General features: G+C 47.7%; 2 protein-coding genes across 5 annotated transcripts in view; one reads left to right on the top strand and one right to left on the bottom strand.

Annotated features, from left to right (window-relative positions):
• Positions 1–23,332, top strand: part of Ift140 (intraflagellar transport 140) — a 93,578-nt gene that overhangs the window by 53,146 nt on the left and 17,100 nt on the right. The gene's annotated exons all lie outside the window — the stretch shown is intronic.
• Tmem204 (transmembrane protein 204) lies at positions 364–22,980 on the bottom strand. The gene is made up of 3 exons (XM_005391564.2): positions 22,040–22,980; positions 14,546–14,701; positions 364–1,158 (listed from the first exon to the last, which is right to left on the bottom strand). The coding sequence occupies exons 1-3, from the start codon at positions 22,317–22,319 to the stop codon at positions 914–916; spliced, it is 681 nt and encodes a 226-aa protein (XP_005391621.1). The 5' UTR covers positions 22,320–22,980; the 3' UTR covers positions 364–913.

Here is a 23,332-nt window from a genome sequence, read left to right on the forward strand (position 1 = left end):
GTTTCTACTCAACCCTAGGAGTTGCAGACTGAGAAAAGGCACCTATCAGGAGACAATGTGGCCTATGGAGGCATTTTGAAGCCCCTCAAACACTCTGCTAAAGAGAGGCTGAGTTTTTCCTTAGGGAAAAGCTAGCAGACTTCATCTCTCTCACTCCATTTGTTGATCTATCATCCCAGGGCCTCAGTTTTCAGAGTCCATGGGAGTATGGACTTCTGAGGCTCCATTGCCCAGAACCAGGATAAGACTATGTGTACCCACAGGTCCTTTTAGCCCTTCCCTTAGCATCAGCCTACAAAAATGATAAGAAAACTGCCCAAATTCTTTTCCCCTGTGTGGTAATATGAATGAATAAAACACAAATTTTAGACAGAGTTAAGTTTGCATTTATTTTAATTTAGAAAAGTGATCAGAACACAATGTATACTTCTGACCTAATTCTGGCATAAAACCATTGTTGCCTGGTTATAAATTCTGATTCACTCAAGGAATATCATGGATATTTCATGAAAAGCTTCCTTAGTGTTCTGCTTTATGAAAGTAAAATGTAACTGGGGACACCATCTCAGCAGATGCAGAATAAATTAATCCCAAACAAAGGTAGAGAGCAAGGTGCCCACACCACCTCCTACCCATCTCAGGCTCTCATCTCCACCCTGGAAACGTGTGTGATATAAAGCCGCATTGTGCCGGCCAAGAAAGATGCTGTCAGGAGTAGAGTGACGCACATAATACATAGACATATGATATTCTTACATAACATACTAAATGTACATGAGTATCGTACGTGGTGTGTGTAGGTAACCCAGGCTTATCCTATGCCTCTGCATAAGCAGGGCCTAGAAGAGCCCATTAGTTTCTAGACTATTCTATTAGAGTGGATATTCACAAGTGACATCCTGAGAAGGGGAAGTCAGCATGGAGACTCCACATAGTCATTGTCCAGACCCCGGCGGAACCGAGCTGTGAGGGAACGGCTGATGACAATCACCCGGGGTGCCATACAGTCCTCCCTGCGGTGAAGAATGTTCCAGATAAGCATGGCAGCTGCCAAGGTTGCCAGGAGGCAGGCACCAATGTTCAGGTAGCAGGACCAGGACAGGTTGGTGTAAGGGCCAATTCTGTAGAATGTCACCAGTCCAATGACCAGCACAAAGCCTGTAGATGAAAAAGAAGTGTTTAGGAAGACATACTCTGAGCCAGAGCCATTTAGAATGGGAGCTGACTGCTTCTTACTGGGCCTTCTGTGTGCCCTCATGGTTTTTGGACCTGGGAGCAGTGGGGGACTGCAGAAGGCAACAGGGTCCTAGGAGCTGTCTCAGGAACCACAAGGTATTGAGCCATTTCCCCTTGCAACAGCCACACCTTACTCCCTGATCCCCAGACAGGCCCAGCAGCAACCTTGTATTAATTTGTTCCAAATCCACGTCTGACTTTTTTATAAGTACTTAGTTCAAAGCCCAAACAAGAACTGTATTTCCTAAATTTTATCTACAAACAGTGCTAGTTGACTTAGTCCGTATTCTTATCCTCAAGAGTTTCGTTCATGGCTTTGGTTTTAGAAGTAGAGGTTTTCTTGTTGGATTCAAGATGGCCTGGAACCTGCATACATAGGAAGAGAACAAGGGCAAGGTTAGGCCCTGGTCCAAGTGTCCCTTTGGTGTGCCTGGTTTCCTCTGCTTCCAAAGAGAAGCATCTGGTTTCGGGTCTCCCTCTGGCCTCTGTGCCCCATCCTCATTTCCTCCCTCTGGTGTTCTTCCTTCCCTGCCTTCTCTCCCTTTTCTAGAGTCTTGACACCAGGAAAGGAGAAGGTAGGTACATCATGGGTTGTCTTCACCAATATGGGTATTACTCCTTTATTTAGGAGTTAATATCGTTGTCTCATTTACTTTTTTTTAGGCAAGCTCTCACTGTGTAGTTCATGCTGGTCTTGAACTCACTGTATAACCCAGGCTGGCCTTGAACTCATAGCAAACCTCCTACCTCAGCCTCCTGAGTACTGGGACTACAGGCATGAACCACCATGCCTTCTCATTTACTTTTATAGCGTTCTTTAAGGAATGCCAATGACTTGACTTCATTAGTTCTTTTTTTTTTTTTTTTTTGGTTTTTGTCCGGTACCGGGAACTGAACTCATGACCTTGCACTTGCCAGGCAGGCGCTTTTGCCGCTGAGCTAAATCCCCAGCCCCAACTTCATTAGTTCTTTAAGAACGAAAACCAGGATTTTCTGCCCAGAGTGTCAGCCTGGGTAATGGGGCCCTGCTGTTTGATTGAGAAGGCAGCACTAGGAGAGTTGCAGGTCTCAGTTAGACTGGAAACCTGGATGGCAGGTATCTTAGTTACTTTTCTCATTGCTGAGACAAAATATCTGACACCCAGAGTTAAAGGAGGTAAGATTTACTTAGCTCGCAGTTTGTAGAAATTTCAAAATTGGCTGGCTCCAGAGCAGGGTGGCATGGCAGAGGGGCTTCACAGAGGAGAAACAGTTCATGGCAGGCAGAAGGTAGCAAAGGCAACAAGAAGCAAAAAACAAGCAACCAACAACAGCATCTATTTTCTGTGTTTATATTTTGTCCCTTAGGGTAGCACTCACACCCTTAATCCTAGCATCACACTATGAGCCAATCCTAGCATCACATCTTTGATCCCATGATCCCAGCATCATCCACTATGGATCCAGCCACCTCCGAAAAGCCCCACCTGTGGACCACATGAGGCTTTGGGAGGACATCTGGATATAAGCTATAACTGCAGGAATGCAGGAAAGATTTCTCCATGCTGCTGCCCAGGTGCTGGCCCAAGGTGCTGTTCCCCTCCTCTACAACTGCAAGGACTCACCAGAAATAGCCTTAGTGTCTATGGACCCCAGCCAGAGCAAGAGTAAGGAAGGCAGGCAGGAGCAGAAGTCTCAGAAGCCCAACAAGCCCTAAGCTGCCCCTGCCAAAGGCCAGCCCCACTTCTTCCCATCAAGCAGCCTTCATCTGTCCAGGTGACTTGGGTGCAGCTATTTCTTTTACCAAAAAGACCAGACTGTCCATTATGGAGGCTCTGGCCAAGCTGCACCCTCCCAGCTGTCCCGCCACTGGTCTGCACATTGATACCTATTTGTTTATGATGGTCCCTGTACCTGCAGCCGCCTCCCTTGCTTTCCTCAGAGAACCAAATTATGTATGACCCTAGAACCATGAGCAGATAAAGATGGGGACAAAAAGAGATGAGACAGGGAAAGACAGGGAGACAGAAGAACGGAGGAGATAACATATCTGACTTTTCTAAATACAAGCATTGTAATCTCATTACCATACCTTCCAGAAAGTATGAATTAAACATTTGCCTGGCTGTATTTTGTCCTAAACAGTGATAGTGACTAATCAATGTGAATTCTCTGTAGTATCTTCTGGGGCTTTTTATACGTGGAGAGCTTCTGTGTACTTCCTTTCTAGTAAAAATAGCTCTCCACTGTAATGCATGCTGACTAAAGGAAACTTCTGACATTTTTCTACTAAAGAACAAATGAACTACTTATGACTTCCTTTGCATTAGTGGAATAAAGCAGTTATAATCGGTGTTTTATATAATGGGATGAAAATACTTTTAGCATGCATCCCCTTATTTTGCTGACATCTTTGGGCACCAAGGGAGTTCATTATGCTTATTTCAAGACCCAAATAGATGGATTGAGGCAGATTGTTACACAGAGTACCACTTTGTGTCTGAAAGGAGAGGTAATAAGCAAGGCAGGGTATGAGGGCTAGAGAGCCAAGGCCCAAAGAGACAGTCACCAACACAGTGAGTGAGATGGAAAGAGTTTGCCCAAACAGCAGCAGCTGGGTGCTACCAGATGTTCACCCACTCTGCACACCAAAACCTGTTTTCCTTCTTACTGAGCTTCTTCTCTTCAGTTTATGTGTGCTACAGAAACATTCTTAAACTTCGTTATGTGGCCACATATCCAATCCCCCAACGTGTCTCATTAAGGCAGAACACTGTAGCCAAGCATCATCATGCCAGGCACATACTTGTAATCCCAGCACTGTGGGAGACAGAAGCAGGAGGATTGCAAATTCAAGCCCTACTTGGGTAACTTAGCAAGACCCTGTCTCAAAAAATTAAAAAAAAAATTTAAAAAGAGCTGGGAATTTAGTTCAGTGTGGAGGCTCTGGGTTTAATCCCTAGTACAAAAAAAGAAAAAATAAGAAGGAACAAAAAGCCAGAACAATGTGAAGGAATTGGTTTCCCACAGCCCAGTGGTAAACTACTGAGTAGGATAAACCCTGCCCTCCTAGCTCCCTGTCTGACCTGGCGTTGGTCTGCATCACTGATGTATAGAGAGGGGGCTGGACTGGACATTTATGAGCTACCAGAATTTGATTAAAATAGCTGACTTTGAATCTTTGGGAAGGAACTGAGATATCTCTATGAGACTAGAAAAGTTAGCAAGGAAACAAAACGCCAGTGCGTATGTGTTGGCGCATGCAAAGCAGAGGGAACATACCCTTATGGACAAAACCATGACGAAATGTGATGGTGTGACTTTGCCGCCTGTAGTTCCATACCCAGGAGTGTCACCAAATGGAACTGGTACACAGTTATAGTCTTAGATCATCTACCTCCAGAATTGCAGTGGACATTCCAGCAGTGGATGGCAGTGGGACAGGGAGAGGGGGCTCTTGGACACAGCACCAGATAGTCATGTGATACTCACACAGGATAGTCCCTCTGTACACTGTTCAAGCTGCCTCTGAGGAAAATTCACAGGGAATAAAACAACCAAAACAACCCGGGCATGGCTGACTCAGCTCAGGAGAAGGAGAGGGTGGATTAGGGTCATCTCATCATGTGTGCAGGAGTCATACATGCTTTGTTGACTCTTGGTATGGATATTTCCCTGTGAAACTGGCCAATAGTTCCAAGTACAGCTATTCAGATTCTACAGTTAACAAGCACTTGCAAAAGCTGGTGCACAGCAGGTAATGTACTTCCATGTTTCTAGGACTGTGGCTGTGTGTGTTGACTGCCTTTCTTAAGGTTGTGGATGCACCCAGCATTCTAACACACCGCTCCTACAGCCCACTATGACCTTCATAAAACATGCATTGTGTTCTTCCTACACTTAAAGCACCCCTGTGGCTGCCCCTTGCCTTAGAAAATGACTCCAAACCTCATTCTGGTGGCCCTGCCGGACATCACATCTCCTCCATCACACCAATAGCTTTCTTGACTCTCACTGACCTTTTCTGCTCTTCCTCCAAGGTGCTATATCCACCTTCCCTCGTCCTACCCTTTGAGGAGGGGAACCTGTCTCTCTCTGTCCTTTAAGGCTCAGCTTAGAGTTGTGCACATCTTCTCCTGGCCTCCTCCTGCCATTACTTCTTTTGTATATTTACCCTTTGGTGGCCCTGAAACCTCCTGTTTGGAGGGCAGACTTCTGGGGCTGGAGCTCATGCCACTGTGGCTCCCCAAGGACTATCAGTAATTACTTGCTGTCTAAATGATTCAAGGCAGATGATAGCAGATGTAGAACACAATCGAATGCAACATGGACCAATGAGAAAAGAGACAAAGAGAGTGCCATCATAGGCTTTCTAATTGAGGCCCAATTGAAGCTGGTGCATTTCAAGGACTATGGGAGGGAATGTCAATCCCAAGGACCAATTTGCATTAGCCATGTATGCCTGTATTCACTTGAACTGTTAAGACCCACTCACATGCCAGGGACCATGCTGGCACTTAGTGCTAGCACTCACAGATGATTGCAGCCCAGTGATTTGTCCTTGAGAAACTGGCATTCCTAGGATGAAGATGGAATTAACTGCTGTGCCTGTAGGAGCTGGGGAGTAAAGCCTGGCCCACCCTCGCAGGGAGTGGCATTTGATAGTGTCTGATTTAACCAAAAGTTGCAGGCACTTAACCCTAAACAAACTGGGAAAACATGACATCCTGGAGTAGATGTGAGCAGGTCAGCAGCCCAGCCTGTCAGCCCTATAGCAGCTTTCTGTAGGGCTGCTACCCTTGGCAGCATGAGAACATGGCATGTCCCAGCCGTGACAGGCTGCATCCCTTAGCCTCTAGTGGGGTGGGGGGGCCTGGCTACTGGCAGCACTTGACATGAGAGTTGCACCCTCTGCCTACGCATATCAACCAACATCACAGAGTTACTTAATCATGTTACTTTAGTATGACTTTTTTTACTTTGGGCAGTTCTTGGGATCACACCTAGGGCTTCAAACATGCCAGGCAATGCTTTACTACTGAGCTTCACCCCTACCTCTTGGCTTACTGTCTTAAGATGAGCATAGTATATTTTGAGGATGCGTAGACTATTTTAACCATTTAATCTATGTATTGCTACCCTAGCTGCATTTCTTACTATATACACAAAGTTAGGTTTCAAAACATGTATGTACTTCTAACACTATCTTTTATACATGGATATATTGATTAAAGAAGTACAAATCCATATATGCACAAATGACCTGAGCATAGCCACCTACCTCTTGCAAATTTAAGTTGGAAAGTATACAGATAGTAGTTCAGGCATGTATGCAGAGCCTGGCAAGTGAACTCAATTCACAAAGGAAAAATGATCGTCATAGGCCAAGGATGTAGCTCAGCGGCACAGTGCCTGCCTGGCAAGCACAAGGCCCTGAGTTCAGTTCCCAGCACACACACACAAAAACTCGTCACCTCTTTCATTAGTCTTGAAAACCACATGTTGGAATTCAGCAGCACATGGCTGCTGCTGGTTTGGGGCTGGTTTTGCAGAGGTCCAGGTGTCTTGCTTCCCTAATTGGGTTGTAATTCAGAAGCTGCACCTCATTTATTTTTCTCCCAGAACAATAGAAAGTCTACATCTGTGCCTTGTGGAAGGATAAAGTTTCACACTCACATCACTCATTTGTATGAAGACTGTTGTCAACTTGGCTCAACTTAGAACACATATCAACAGGGAAAGGGGTTCTGAGCAGGGCGTAGTTCTTTCCTACCCCAGTGGGACACAAGTGATCTTTAGAACACTGTACCAGGCCTTGAACCCCCAGGGAAACCTGAGCACATACAGGAGGGATGACAAGGCTGATTCAGGGACCCATGTCCAGCAAAGATGGGAACCTGCCTTCACCCTGGCATACAGAACAGGCCTGGGACACAACCATTAGAGAGCATCATGTGGCCCCTGTGATTGGCCCTCATACAAGTCCTGCTCTGAACCAACAGAGGAGGCCTTATGGACTGAATAGTTATGTGGTATGAGAGGATCATCCCTGTGTTGCACATGTCAGGAGTAAAAAGCACAAGAAGATAGGTGTGTATGGCTACACACACTCCGTGTCACTAATTTGGATCTCCTAACACTGATCAAACTGTACTATGGACATCATCCTGAAATGAACTTTGCACTGACTTTCAGGACCTTCTCTGCTTGGGAAAGACAAGAAGGGCTGGAAGGAGATAGACCTAGGAGCTGAGGCTGATCCTCAACTTAGAGCTTCCTACTTTCGTTACTGCCTCCAGTATATGGTTCTCTTTCTCCTTAGTATATTTTCGCCTGAAGACTTTTCTTCCAAAACTTTTTTGTGATGTAATCAGTTTGTCCAGAAACAAATCTAAGAGAAGAGCTTCAGCAAACACTAAAGTCTGCACATGGGATTGATTCCATCTCCATGAAGTTGTGTTGCCAAAGCAAACAGCCTCTTCCTGTGAGCTGGCCAGCCGCGGGCCGTGTGAGTTACAGCACAGCCAGAACATGTCCCTTTCCTCTCTCTTTTCCTTCCTGCCTGTTTCCAGGGGCTGTGGCTTCTGTCACAAGGCCTTCCTTTTGGACTGACTGTGAAACATACATGCAGGTGAAATTAGAGGAAAGACCCGGGGGCTGACTCTGATGCTCTCATATCGCTGCAGACCAGCAAGCAAGGTGCCTATTCTTTAGACCTGTGTGACTGGATTTTAAAGAGAATACTGTCTCAGACACCACTGGGTGGCATTTGTGCACAGCAAGATGGTAGCGACCCAAATGGTTCTCTGGAAGATTTGGGGTGAGGGAGTCTTGTGCTTCCACCAGAGCCAGAAGCTCCCAAGTGGTCTCATTTGGAAAAGGAGGAAGGGAAGAGAAGATGAGCTGATGTGGCTGGGGTGTGCTTGGGGACTAGGTTAAAAAAAAAAAAAAAATAGAAAACTGAATTTTCCAGACCCAGTGAAGTCTAACTAAAAATTACATTTTTCCCTAACAAGATCCCCAAATCTAAGAAAATAGCAGATAACTCCCTTCCAGCACCAGACATGATGATACATACCTGTAATCCCAGGACCCTTAGAAATTGAAACAGGAGGCTTGTAAATTCAAGCCCACTCTAGGCAACTTAGCAACCTAGCAAGACCCTGCTCAAAATTTTTTTTAAAAAAATTTTAGAAGGGAGACTGGGAGATACAGCTCAGTATAAAGAGCCTAGATTCAATCCCTAGTACAAAAAAAAAAAAAAAAAAAATTCCCTACTAACACCTGAGATGCTGAGTCAGTAGGTGCTTATTGACCCTATTGATAGGGTCAATAAGCATCTTCAGGGGTATAAACTAAGTGTGAGTGTAAGTTTTGGTGTCATAAGAAATTAATGATTCCAGAGCAGGAGGATGGAAGTTGGTAAGCATGCATCTGGGTTAGGCTTTTAGCACCTTTTGAGAAGCTCCCATGCTGACTGAGCCAGAAGATAGCAACGTAGAGTCCACTGTCAGAGCAGTCTTGGTGACCATTTATGTCCATCAGCTGCTGAGCACGTTCAGTGAACATTGTACGTTGCAGTGGGCTTCCACAGGGACCAAGTTACAGAAATGGAGGCATGGGTAGTCAGAAATGGACAAGTGGAAGTTCACCAGTTTGGGAAAACAAAGCTCTGTATTGCAAAAGGGCTGGTCCTATTGGTTAGCTTTCATAAATGGATAACTGCTGTAAGAGGAGAGGAAGACCTAGATGCCACCGCAAAAGCAGTTCAAGATAAAACATGAAAATAATCAACTGTTACATATTACAGAGAAGGATTGGTGCTTTGCATTATGCTCAGGACTTTTTTTTAGCTATTTACTACTGTTTTCCAAAAAGGTTTAGAAGTGAGTTATATGAATTATAATGGTAATGGGGATAGAAGAGGGATTTTTTTAGAAGAGGAAGCAGGTTAGAAGCGTGGCTTTCAGAGTTACATTGTTACTATCTTCTGCTGGGACTCCAGTTTCCCTCTCTAAGGCTTCCAGGAAAAAAAAGGAGACAGTGCTGAGCCTGGTTCTCCATCAGGAGGATGCCAGAGGCATTCCTAGAGACTGATGGAGGATGTCATGCAGGCACTGACCAAAGAGACAGAGATGGTATCACCAACTTGACCCCAGTGCATGCTCTTATACTGGACTCCATTGGGCAGCAAAGTTGCACTGGAGGCTCCAGTGATAGCCAAGGCATTGCCCTTTGAAGATGTGACTTGAGCCAAGTACAGAGCTCTGCATAGTCACTAGATTGTTCTATCCAAGACTTTATGCTTAGGTCAGTCCTTGGCAGCATGCAGCAGGGCTGGGCTCCTGTATGAGGACTATTGGAACAGGCAGGAGAGATCCTCCAGAGACACATGAAGCCCACAGAGTTCTTCCAAGAAGGACAGCTTGCTCACCCAGGGTACATGGTAGGAGAGCCTGGGTTCTACATTAGGGTACTAGGTCCTTGCTATGGACCTCACCCAGCAGGAATGCAAGACAGGGTCAGAGTGAAAGCACGAGCAAGAATCACAAGGTAGTATACTTGTAAGTTGGGGTCACATATACCACTGTGCATGCAGGTGGCATGAGGGACCGAAGACATCCAGCAACTTGTGGCAGACAAGGAAAACATCACGTGCAGAACCCAGGCCACCTGCTCCTGAGCATTGCCATAGCCTGGACACACCTGAGAGAGCTGGGAATGTCCTCAAGAGCCATGAAAAGCAGAGTTAACTTCCTGAGCTGACCTGCTGGGGATACACCCTAGCTCCCTTCCTTTTTCTAGGTGCTGTGTGGTAGTGTTGCAGGGACAGAGACTGAAACCCATCTACTTTTTTCACAAGCCACTCATCCTGACCCATTCAGCACTCCTTTCCCTCTCTATGCCTCGTGCACAAATCAGTGAGACCAGAGACAATGAAAGAACAGAGTAGCCTGTGGTACACACCTGTAATCCCAGCACTTGGGAGGCTGAGGCAAGAGGATGACTGGTAGTTCAAGGCCAGCCTTAGCTACATATTGAGTTTAAGACAAGCCTGAACTACACAGCAAGACCCTGTCTCAAAAAAAAAAGAAAGAAAGAAAGAAAGCAGAGTACAGCAAAGAGGCCCTGAGAAAGAGAAGAGAACAGAGAAGGTAGAAAAAATTGCACAGAGAAATCCCAGTGGGACATATGTACAATGCCTGGCCTACAGGACATCTCCATGTGAAGAGATGACATTAAGGCCTAGATGGCAGGGCCTGCATGCTCAGCTGCTCATACCAGGGGCTCAGAAACAGCAAGGAGGAAGCCAGCCCCTTACTGGCATGTCCATTCATTCATATCAGATCCTCCCACTTGGGTGATATCACACATGGGTAGTGATATCACTGTTGGGTTTCTGTGTGCTGCATCTGCATGGGCGCATGGATTGGTTGATGGACCAGTCACACCCTACAAGGGCCTCAGGAAGGACAGAATAGGAAAAATTGGGCATTGTGTGCCTGCTGTGGTACCAGATACCACAGAAAGAACCAAGAAGGGAAAAGGAGGAAGGAAGAAGGTGGGAAGAGAGCAAGGAGACTAGTGTGGCATTGCTGCATGACAACTGAAATACTGTCAGAAGTCCTAGCTTCTATCTCCTGAGGACTACAGCTGTGCTCTGACTACATTGAGCTTACACATCTTGCACATGCTTCCTTCACACCCAGTGTGCCTCCTTCCCAGGGACAGTGCAGGTTTTCACAGAGGTGTCCAGTGTGTGAGAGACAGATAGGTAAGGGACAGAAAAGAATTTTTCCAGAAGGTAAAACAAAAGTAGGTTTGGAAAATCCTGCCAAAGAAAAAAAAAAAAAAAGGAAATACCACTGCATGTGCTGGCTGAATGTGTCTGGTAAACCATGTAACACCTGATATTCATGCTTTAGACCCATATCAATAGTAGCTTCCTGTGGTCCCTTGGAGCTACTTCCATTCAGGGTAGAGGGATAAGTCTTTACCAACCCAAGGGCCTCCTGAGCATGGCACTGGTGTCCAGAAATGGTAATGGAGTGAAGAAATGAGCATAAGCACAGACCCCCACCTCACTGTAGGGCAAGCAAAGAGCCTGCCCCTCAGTTTATTGCTCCTTTTGATAGTCTCCAGCATTTTGAGCCTTCTCCCTTCATTCCCTGTACTTTCCCTTCCTCTTTTCATTAGCATCTTTTCTCCCCCTGCTGCCCATCTCACCCCAGCGCTAGGACTCGAGGTTTGCTTGACAACAGGTAATAGCAGGCGTTTCCTCGTCCTGTGACAGGACATCCTGGCGCCCCATAGTCTCTCTCTGGCTTTAAAACAGACCCAAGCACAGGAAAAAACCCAGTGCTAAAATTAGCAGTGTGATAGAAGAAAGGCACATAGCTGCTCTCTGTACTGTTTGTCAATGAAATGAGTCTAAACAGGCCAAATGCATTTCCTTTTTGGGCAAAACAGACCTGTGGGTGATGGTCAGATACGGAGAAGCAAGGCAGCAGGAGAAGGCAAAAGAAGCTAGCTGAACCACCCAGGCCCATCGCTCAACGCTCTGGATTTTTCCACTGGCCTCTACCTGTCTTGAGAGTTTTTGAACAGAGACTGGTCCAAGCTTTTCATAAGTTATGCCAGCCTAGAAATACTCAGAGATGGGATCTGGTACCCCTAGACTCCCCCTCACACATACAAGGATAGGGCCCTAAGAGGCCTTTAGTGCTTCCATCCCAGGCCTGCTAAGAAACAAAGCAGTTTTGTTCATGGAGGGCTTTTCCTGATTTTTGATTTTTTAAAAATACATTATTTGGGAGCAACATTCTCTAATCGTGGAACTAATTTCCTGGAGGCAGGCTGTCGATCCTGACATGCCAGACCCACAACATTTCAAATAACTCTAGAGTCTCAGGGAGACATACTAAGAAATACAGTATCAATTTAATTATCCTGCTAGACAGAGTAATTTTCAGTCAAGGACTGTAACTTTTCTTTTTTTATGCCACTAAAACGTCTTTTTTAAACATAACTTTTGGCAAGTGTGATGATGCACTCTTGTAGTCCCAGCATGAAGGAGGCTGAGGCAGGAGGACAACTACCAGTTCAAGGCAAGCCTGGGCTACATAGTGAATCCAAGGTCAGCCAGGAGACCCTGTCTCCTAAAATAATAATAACTTTTCCAGTGACTTCTTTTTCTTGGTTTTTTGATAGCATCCCACTGTGTAGTTCAAGTTGGCCTTCAACTCAGTATGTAGGCCAGGCTGGCCTGAAATTCACAGCAATCCTCCTGCCTCAGCCTCCTGAGTTCTGGGATTACAAATGTGTGCCACAACACCTAGCTCCAATCGTGTTTTTAAAATCTTCCATTTTCTTCTTGAAGGGATGGAATTTCAGATAGTTGCACATACTAGAGGCCCATGGCTTCATTAAGAATCAGAAAAACTGGGCTGGGGATTTTAGCTCAGCGGCAAAAGCGCCTGCCTGGGGCTGGGGATTTAGCTGGGCTGGGGATTTAGCTCAGCGGCAAAAGCGCCTGCCTGGCAAGTGCAAGGTCGTGAGTTCGGTTCCCGGTACCGGAGAAAAACCAAAAAAATAAATAAATAAATAAATAAATAAATAAAAGCGCCTGCCTGGCAAGCGCAAGGTCGTGAGTTCGGTTCCCGGTACCGGAGAAAAAGCAAAAACCAAAAAAAAAGAATCAGAAAAACTGTGTCTCTGTTTTATGGTCCTAAGTCAGCAGAGGGCAAATTGGGTAACTTTCTTAAACATGTGCTGTCATTTGGAATGTTTGTGTTTTTACCCTCTGTTGTGGAGGAAAGAAGGCAAAATTAATCCTCTCTCACATTTCACATATCTCACTATTTCTTAGAGCCAGTCAGAGGAGGCAAAAATGACTCCATTCTGCAGTTGCTTTAGGGATTTGCCCGAGTTCACATCCACTTAAGATGTGATTCCACAACTCTCGCCAGCAAGCCCTGCTCTTCCATCAGGACTTCAGGATACCCCCTCCCTCCTCTCACCAGGCCTGGGGAAGTGACTTGCCCAGGACAACACCACGTTCTATTCATAGTGCTCAGGAGCCCAATTTCCTGACTCCCATCAGGGTGCTTCCCAGCACATGAATACCTGTCAGCCCCATTCTGAAACTTGCATTTCCCAAGAAACACAAGGGCCCAGGACCCATTATTCCTAGAATGATTCACTTTGGACTTCCTGCCATTTCCTCTTTTGGAACCATGCATTTGACACTGGGAGAGACTGCTGTTGTGCACCACGAAGAAAAGGCTTCCTATACTCTAGCTCCATTGACCAGACCAAGAGCCAGTCCACAGACCAAGTGCTGGCTTGCCCCCAGTGAGCAGCACAAACTTCCCACTTCTCCCAGTTGACCACGATCCTTTGAGCCCCGCAGGATAGACAGAGGCCCTCTGTCATTGAAGGTCACAGGTAGATAGCTGCCATGGTTTCCAACACTTGTCCTAACCCTCCCAGAACAAGTTCATGGATTAATTTCTGACAGTGCCACCACTTTCGCCATTTAAAAACAGCACGGTATTCTGCTCTGTCCTATCTTGCTCATAGGAGGTTCCACGACAGCATTGGGATGGGTATTTCAGGCCCAGTGTTTAGAGGAGGCTCTGCTCTTGGTGACCCAGTGATGCTCAAAGCTGGGCTTCCTGGCCTCAACCAGAGACCTTCCCCTCAGGGAGGCCAAGTTAGGGTTACATCTGTGTTAACAGCCAGGATAGGAGAACAGATGTGTGCCTGCAGCTTCGCTACTCTTGGGCACTATATTCTCCTTGCTTTGCTTTCTACTACTCCTGAGAAGGGTCTGCACTGGCCCCAGCTAGAGCCCCTAGAACCTATGCTTACAGTAGAGCCCACACTCTGACCTCGCTGCCATGCCTTGGCTATTGAGGGGAAGCAGGAGGCTAGAGTCAGGCCTGGAGTCTCCCACCTCTGCCCAGCACAGACTGACTCTGCCAGCTGCCCTACAGGGACAATGGAAGGATAAATCAGAGTGACTCTAAAAGGCTTGGAAAAGCAAAGCGGGTCACCCCAGTGGCTAGAGCTTCTTTTCAAATGGAATGGGGTAGGGGCAGATCTAAAGCCAGGTGGAAAAAAATTTAAAAAAACAAAGCCAGGTGGTCACATACTCAAGCTCCTAGGCCTTGGGTACTTGGATTTATGTTTAGCAATGAGTATGACACATGGGACCTGCCTATGGCAATGTTTAGAGGGACAGCCTGCAGACTGCCTTCAAGCTACCCTGTGACACCAGGAGGTCCCAACAGGCCTGCCAGTCCCTGTGACCACCCAGGATACTTACTTGCCAACTGGAACGCAGCAGCCATAGCCTCCTCCCAGCACTGGGATTCAGGTGACATCAGAGTCAGGCCTGTCAGCCCCAGAACAAAGGTGAGCTGACCGACAGCCAGCGCTGCTGTGGCCACCAGGTTGCAGGCGCGCATCATGTCAAACTGTACTGTGGGGCAAGAAGAAGAGGGAAGCAGGTGGTTAAGTGAGGGCAGGACCAGCCTCCACCTTCCAAGATGGCCACTCCCCTTCTGGCTCTCTGCTGAGTTTTCTCTGGGCAGAACCTTCTGGGCATACCTCACCCCCACTCAGGCTTGGTATTGCTTGTGCACTTCCCTGGTCTGTAGGGACTCTATACAACCCCAGCTTGGCTGCATCCCACTGGGGACTGGCCCTTCTGTGTGCTTTCTTCTTGTTGGGACAGCTGTTCCACAAAAGCACTACAGAGTGGGTTGAAAATGGGAAGGGGAGTCAATGCTGGCAGTGCAGGGCTCCCTGCTCCATGTATCCCTTAGGGGGCCTGCCTTGGCTATCTCTCAAGGTCAGCCTTTCTGGGCCCTGAGAGTTCCATACTGTTGTCCCTCCTTCCTTACAGGCTAAGGACTTGGACCTCCAATATTAAATGACTTGTCTAGGCCACTTGAGCAAGGGCCAAACCAGGTCTGCTAAAACCAGCACTTCACCCTACTCTTGTTAACCTCCTATAACCAGAGTGGTGCCTGAGCTTCACACTACTTCTCGTTTGCCTCTCACCCTGCCCTACCCTCCCTTCATGAAGGAGGACCATGAGCTGAGGGTAGGTAAGCTGAAGTGGGCGGGCACTGCCTTCAGGGGTGGCTGGTTGCAGGTCTGGCTGAGAAATTTGCTCTCAGCCATCAATACCCTGCACAGAAGCCTGCACAAAGCCTTGGTGGCCTTTGTAGGCTCCAGTTTATTCCAGAATCTACTGCAAGTCTGATGGTAGGGGCTGTGCTTGGGGGGCTGGGGGCTGGGCATGTTTCCAAACAACCTGAGTGTTTGTACTTCCTGTGATTGAGCAGTAGTTAAGAGGTTCTGATTCACAAAGTTAAATTGTTGCAAACCGTGACTTTTCAAAATGCTAGGGTTTCTAGGTACTCTTCCAAAAGTGTGAAAGAGAGATAGACAATTGAAAGAACCAAGCAAGAACAAGCAAAATCCTGAAGGACTTTCCTGTTAGATGACCACTGATTGTCATTCTGGCTGAAATGGGACCAGGAGGGCACAGAGCCTGACCCAAGTCTCATTGTCTTGGGCTCGTGCAGTTTTTGTGACTGAGCAGGGCCAGCCAGAAAGGCCCTGCTTCCAGAGACTCGTTAGGTGCTCAGCCTTCTCCTCGCAGAGCATTGATGGGAAGTCAGAGGTGGTGGGAGCAAGTTGGCAGTGGTCTACTCAAGCATGGATGGATGAGTGTGTCAACCTTGGCTGTTGGTGATAGTTTCCAGTGAAGGGAGGGGGCAGGTCACTTAACCACTGTGAACTGCTGAGTGGTTGGGAGGGTTACTGTGTGTGTGTGTGTGTGTGTGTGTGTGTGTGTGTGTGTGTGTGTGTGGTGCTAGAGATGGAGCCCAGGGGCATTCCTCCACTGAGCTATATATCCCCAGTCCTTTTTATTTTTTCATTTTGAGGTAGAATTTTGGGCTGGGGATATAGCTCAGTGGCTCAAGCCTCTGACTAAGAAGCACAAGGTCATGAGTTCAATTTCCAGTACCAAAAAAAAAACAAAAAAAAAACATAGGATTTCACTGAGTTGCCAGGCTGGCCTCAAGCTTCTGATCCCTCTGCTTTAACTTCCTGAGTAGCTGGGATTGCAGGTATGTGCCACTTCACTTGGCTTAAGGGGTTATTTTGAACTGCTGTGAGTTTGAGGCCAACTTGAACTACATACTGAGTTCAAGGCCAGCCTGCCCTACATAGCAAGACCCTGTCTCAAATAATAATAATAATAATAATAATAATAATAACAATAATAACAATAAGAATAAGAATAAATGAAAAGGAAGATATATAGGCCTCAAGGTAAGAGTCTCCAGGCCTCAGAAGAGTCCTCCAACTGGCCGGAGAGGTCTGCTCACTTCCTGGCCTCAGCTTTGCTCTTGTGAGCAGCTGTGTCCAGGGCCCTCCTCACCACCCAAATCACTGAAAGAAACTGCAGTAGAAACATACATGTGCTGGGTGGGCATGAGCATAGCACTGAGCATTTACTTATAGCCCCATTAAGTATGATCTCCTTTCCTTCAGGTCTTTCTTAGACCACTAAACCAGCATTAGGAAAGTTACAACCCTACCTGAGTACAGCAGGGACATTCTCATAGGGCCCTGTGCCATGAGACCACTGTCTCTGCCCAAGACCTTATAGTTACCTACCTGTCTTCAGACAAGATACGGTCTGTGATTCATGCTCCTTGTCTATATTTAGGCTATGGAGTCCCAGTTTTTCATGGATTTTGTGCTACTTCCCTCCACCAAGGATTTGCCTGTTCTGCCCATTGTGTTTGGAGACACTTTCTCTATGCTGTCGTTTCTGTCATTTGGAGCTTGAGGGGCCATTCCCATATCCTAAGCTTTTCTAGCATGCTCACTCCAACCTGATGGTGGGGTAGCTAGCTCTGAGGCCAGTAGGTCTTATGCATATACTACATATGTAAGAGGTATGTGGGTTGGGTATGGTGACATATGCTTACAATCCCAGAACACTGGAGGCTAAGGCAAGAGAATCTGGAATTTGAGGCCAGTCTGAGCTACATGGTAAGTCCTAGGTCAGCCTGGACTACAAACAGACCTTATCTGAAGAATACAAGCAAACAAAAGAGCTGCATATATACATGCGGCCCCCAAACTGCTAGACAGCAGTCCATACACAATGACCCAACAGGTGTGCCACCAGAGAAAGATAGGAACTGCTAGACAGGACAGCAGTCACCACAAAGCAAGTTACTACCTCTTGCTTTGCTGGAGGACTATAGCATTGCCTCTCTCCCTTACTTTTCTTATAGTAAAGCAGGAAACCACCAGCAGGCTTCATTCCTCAGAATAACCACAAAACATAACTCAGATTACTAGAGACCCTAACACACCTGTGTGATGCTTTAGGAAAAAAGTGACACAGGCTAAGAAGAGCCTGGTCTGATGGTCAAGAGGCTCCTAGCACAGAGCTGTCAGGTGAGCCCATCCTCCCTGGCTCAGGCATACCTAGCAACAGTCGAGGCGGGCACTGGGATCCAGAATGGTTTAGAGAGAGGAGTGGAAGGTGAAGGGCTAGAAATGTAAAAGATGATAGCAATGTTCCTTGAGCTATGGCGTGACAGCCTTGTGGCCTGGAACTCAAGTGCAGTATTGTATGTCTCACTGAGGCACAGGACATGAGGAACTGAGGCCAAAAAGTCCTCACCTCCAAGACTGAGGGGACCAGGGGAGCTGGGGGTTCGGTCAATTTGCCAAATCTTTCTTGGCTGCTTACACTGCTTCCCAGCCATCTCTAACGAGTAATCACATTCTGTGTGTAGGAGGCCCAATCCAGGCTTTGAAGTCTATAGGAGGCCCTGTCTACATGTTAGGATGGTGTGCCCCAAAGACTCTTCCAGTACAATCTGGAAAGTCATATGTGACCATAACATGAAGGTTGGTGTTCTTCATGATGCCCAATAATCTCTACACTTAACATTCTTTATAGTCACTTTTGCCACTTATATGACCCTCCAGAGATTCTGCTACTTTAAAAGATGGTAGAATTAGAGAAGTGTTAAATGTGTAGAGCATTGATAGTACAGGAACAACCAAGATGGCATTCCAGGCTCTTCCTAGAAGGCCAAGAGAAGGCTGAATGAATAAGGAAGGACTGGGCTGGCTAGGAGGAGAGTGGCATAAGGGCCTCCATGCATGGTGTGTGGTTCAGGAAGGCCAGAAGACTGTGCTCCCAGAGCCAGGAAAGCAGCTCAGACCAGCCCCTGGCCAGTCCTTCTGCCCTTGGCCCTATCCACCTCTTCCTCTTTGTCTGGCTGTCCTGTTTTCCTGGCTGCTTCAAGCATGCAGTACTTTGCTACAGGCTATGGCAGATACTCTGAGAACCCAGCTACCCCGTAGACCCTCACGTGGTCCCCTATCTATGGACCCTGCCTATAGATTACTCATTTACAGAGTACCATGCTGCTTGAGAAAGGAAGTGCTCTACATGGAATTACCCCTCTCAGCCCCAATCTCATCCACCCCAAAGGGCCACTATGCCCTTCATGTGTTCCTGTGTACCCCAGATGGTCCCTATGAGAAGGTAGCAGAGTATCTGGCCAAGCAGAGGGCCAAGCCAAATGCCTACCCAGCCAGCCTGTCTGGTCAGAAGTAGCTGATGTTTTGCATGGCACAAGAGTATATGAAGGTGCTCTGGGTCTCCTGAGACCAGGAGTGGGGGCTCCCCCTGAGGGAGTACTAGAGTGAAGCTCATCTGCTCCCAAGGCTCGACTATATGTTTATCTCTTCTTGCTTGGCTTGGGACTTTGTCTGGCAGAATGTGTGAACTGTGGGTCACAGAATGAATGTGAAAGATGATGGAAAATGAGGACCAGAGAGTGAGACCAACCTGGACTCAGGTAGTCAGGGCGACCCCACATTTCTAGTGCCCCAGCTCCTTAGAGGGAAAAGAGCTCCTTGCCATTAATAAAAGCCAAGATGACCACAGGGTACAGAATGGCTAGCTGGTGGGAAATTGCCCCACCCCTCTCAGGCCATACCCAGGGTAATATGAGGGCCTGGACCCAGACAAGTGTTGTACCTACCCCATGGCTCTTGACCCAGCACACTCAGGATACTTACCAGCACAGAGCACCCAACCAGAGTTCAGAGAGTCATGGAGTGGCCCACATCCTTGTCCCCTCAGGGCACAGAGAGCAGCAAATGTCCCTTCAAGGTGCCTACAGTGATGTCTGGAAACTCTAAGGATGTTCCTCATGCCCATGAAAAATACGGTGTGTATTATGTGACCTGTCTTATACTCCCACTCTGCTCTAGACTGGTGGGAGTCTACAGGAACCACACACCATGCGCGGAGGCCCATGGAAACCACACAGTCAGCCTTGCAACACCGGCTGACATGCTGGCCATGTGTGTTAGAGGATTTTATAAAGAACCACAGCTCGGCGTGAAGGAGGATGTTAACCTTGAGCTGACTCTCCCATCCATCTTCCCCCTTCTTGGAGGGCTGATTTCAAGACCCACTTGGACTGTGTATGGGGGCTGTTGCATGAGTGCTCTTATGGCTGACCACAGTCACGATTTAAGGCAGCGGCAGGTGACCAGCCATCTGTCAGGATGGGCACACAGGAGCATGCGGATTAGAATAGTGAGTTTACTGTCAAGCGGTATGACTGGAAGAGGCTTCAGTACTGAGAGCAGCACGTAAGGCTAATTTGGAGTATTTGGCATGAGGGAGCAAGCTTCATTGAGGGGAGAAGATAGGAAGAATCAATATCATTGCCTTCCCCTTGAGACTACTGACACACAGCCACGCAACCCATGGCCCAAGCTCATGGATTAGGATCTGCAGTTTCCCCTCAGGAAATGCTGACTTATGGCTGCCTGTTCCTATCATGCAGTCTCACTGTTTGTCAGTTTTGTTGGCAAGCAAAATTATCCATTTAATTCTTTTCCTAAGTTCTGTCCCATCTGTCATTCCCAAGAAGCTTTCAGTGGCATTTCCATTGTTTGAACAAATAGTTATAGCTTAAATTCATTGAAGGTCTGTCACCTGCAAATGCCATATTAACTGCGAAAGGGTACTTAAAGAATTGCCCTAGGAGCTTATGAGACATTTGGGGCAGGGCAGCAGATTCAGGACAGGGGGAGTTTTGAGGGTTTCAGGCAGGCAGGTGAGCAGGATACATGGAACAGCCCAGGCCACCATATGATCACAGGGACATAGGCTGGAAGAAGCCATGATGGGCCCTGTGTGTCCCACTGGCTTGTAGTGACAGACCACAGAAGGGGGAATGGACAGCTACACAAGATGCTCTAGAGCTACACCACCTCCCCTCTGATTACTAAATTATAAGAGGCAGGGAGAAGGAAGTAGTGCCGTATTTTCAGCTGCCAGGGAACACGTGGGCCATCAGGAGGCCTTGAGACCCAGGACAGAGCTGAACCGGACTGGGACTCTCCCCCAAGGTGGGCCATTGCTAGCTTCAGAGCTCAGAGAGAGTCCTGGGACTGCATCCTGGCCTCCTGATCACCAAGGCCTCTAGGGCTATGCAAAGCCAAAGCCCATATGAGAGGCTTAGGCACAGAGCTGTGGGGTTCCTGGCTTCCTTGTTAGTCAAAATAATCATAAAATTCAGGGAAAGGGCTCTCTGCTAACTTGTCACACAGAGATCCAAGTTCAGCTCTGTTTATCCAGCTTCCCACAATACATTGAGTTTTGATAGCTTGTAGAAATTTTGAAAATGTTCACATGCTTAGATCTTTCTCAAAAAAAGGTTGTTGCCCCCTGTCTGTGGAGAACGAGGGAGGAGGCCTATCAGTCTATTTGCAAGCCTCTATTTCTTTGCCTGTGAAATGGGAATGATGTTCCCCAACCCAAGCTCCAAGGTCAAGGGCAGGGCTGTCGGGTGTCAGTAATATGCAATACATTACTCCAGGGTGGCCAGAATTTCCTGAGTGCACAAAAGATGCTTCTGCTAAGCCTCCTGTTTCTTAAAGAGCAGTATTGCCTTCACCACAGGAGCACCCCAACATTGAGGCTTGTGTTCTGCAACAGGACTGGGGTACCTGTAAGTCAGGAGCTCCATGTCAGTAGATATGGCTGTCTCAGGCCATATACTAGGTAGCAAGTATCTTCATATTTGCCCCCTCAAACATGACTTAAAGTCAAGTGTCCAGCTTCCAAGAGTGTAAACAGACCTTAGGAGAGTAGGGGCAGCACTTTGCCCACTGCTATCAACCAGCCTCCCTTGGTCCCTTTCTATACATCCCAGCCACTTAGTCCACAGCAGTCTCTATGCTTAGATCCCTAAAGGCCCTCACCACCATGGGCATGAAGTCAGACTCAGTCACATATTCTTCAGATTTTTTGTTTTTGGGGGGGTTTTTTGTTTGTTTGTTTTTGGTTTTTTGGTACTGGGAATCAAACTCAGGACCTTGCACTTGCCAGGTAGGCACTTGTGCCACTGAGCTATATCCTGGGCCTTTGGTCACATATTATTATTCTTCTGTGTTTATTTTGCTTATTTAATATTTATTTTCAGCCAAGGAGAATCTTTTCTTGATTTGTTTAGTTGCCCTTCCTTTAGCTGTGTATAACAACAGAGAAAGCCCCCACCATGTAAGGTGACTTCCCTGCAAGAGTATCCAGAGACAGTCTGGGCTGAGCAGAAAAAAAGCACGCAGCCCTGCTTACCAGTGTAAGGGTGGGTGTGGGGTCTAGCTTCCCTGTCCTCTGCTGGCCTGGGCAGAGCCTCCCCTCACCCAGCCCCTCAGAAGGTGACAGAAATACAAGCAGACTCACATTTGACAGTGCCTCGAGACTCCTGGAAACCTGCCGACTCTGAGCCCCAGCCCAGCACCTCGCAGTCCTGTGTGTCCAACTGCCCAGTTCTGGCCCCAGGACTAGGGCCACCCCGGCCCCTGTCCACCAGCCAGCAGGACCTCCACAGTCCCACACTGCGCTTGCGCCCATCCTCCAATGTCTGGTACACCCAGTTGGGGGTAAAGGCAGCTGCATTGTTGAGGATGAGGGAAACCAAGGCCACCAGCACAGCTATAGCCACAAGTTTCTGGACAGTCATAGCTGACTGCCAGTGCTGTCCATTTATCTCGGAGAGAATCCAAAGTCCCAGTCAGCTGTTCTGCATCCAGGGAGAGCCACGATGTTACTAGAGGCAGCTAGAGAACATCACCGCTCATTCTCAAAGGCAGTATAACAGTTCCCACCAGGCACGCAGAAACGGCAGCTGTGTGGGGATGGGGCCATGGGATAGGTCCAGGTGAGCCGTTCACGGCCCTGCCTTATCCTCCCTCCTGCACCTGGAGTAAGGCCAGGCCTGTGCTGAAGCCAGTCGCTGCGAGGCCCATCGTGGGGAAGAAACAGGGGCACCAGCAAAAATCCAGAGTTGAAAGTATGTCGTCGTTCTGGGAACCAGATGCTCAGAAGGCCATAAACACGTACCTCTTCTGTCTGCAGCAGCGGAAAACAGAAACTAACTCAAGAAGCAAGCACAGCGTAGGAGTTGGACCGATCACGCTCCTTAGAACCTGCTGAGGGAGGCACTCTGAGCAGGGCCACCAGAGCAGTACAGGTTCAGCCACCTCTCTGCTGCCTGGCCCCCTGTCCTGGAGCCTCCACCACGAGTGGTAGGTCCTGGAAAGCAGAGCGCCTGCTGCAAGGAAGTGTGTGTATGTGTGTGTGTGTGTGTGTGTGTGTGTGTGTGTGTGTAAGCTCGAGTTTCCCTCTGTCTCTCAGCCAGAGGAAATGGTTGTTTTTGAGGCTGTTTTTGGTGAGGGGGAGGGCGTAGCCAACTGCAACAAATAGCAGCCCTGCCACAGAGCCAGACACTAACAGGATGTGTTTCCTGATGGGAAAGGCCTGGGGAGACTTCTCAGGCCTGCTCCACCCCCCATCAGACCCCCTCCCTGCCTTCCTGTCCCAAAGGAGAAGCCAGGGATGCCAGCTGGGACACTTGGCTCACCTGTCAACTTCTAAGCCTGGCCAGCTGCTGGGTTAGGGAGCTGGGGATGCCACAGACACCATAGGCAGTCAGGATCCTGAGGAACCAGGTGCCCAGCCATCCAGGTGTTCTTT

Source organism: Chinchilla lanigera, unplaced genomic scaffold (assembly GCF_000276665.1).
Source record: "Chinchilla lanigera isolate Chin_1 unplaced genomic scaffold, ChiLan1.0 scaffold00041, whole genome shotgun sequence".
In the NCBI taxonomy this organism is placed as follows: Eukaryota; Metazoa; Chordata; class Mammalia; order Rodentia; family Chinchillidae; genus Chinchilla; species Chinchilla lanigera.

Coding starts and splice junctions, on each gene's coding strand:
- Tmem204 (XM_005391564.2), bottom strand. CDS start 22,319: ATGACTGTCCAGAAACTTGTGGCTATAGCTGTGCTGGTGGCCTTGGTT. Junction 14,702..22,039: donor GTCTCGAGGCACTGTCAAAT/GTGAGTCTGCTT, acceptor CTTGCCCCACAG/TACAGTTTGACATGATGCGC. Junction 1,159..14,545: donor TGCTGCGTTCCAGTTGGCAA/GTAAGTATCCTG, acceptor TTTCATCTACAG/GCTTTGTGCTGGTCATTGGA.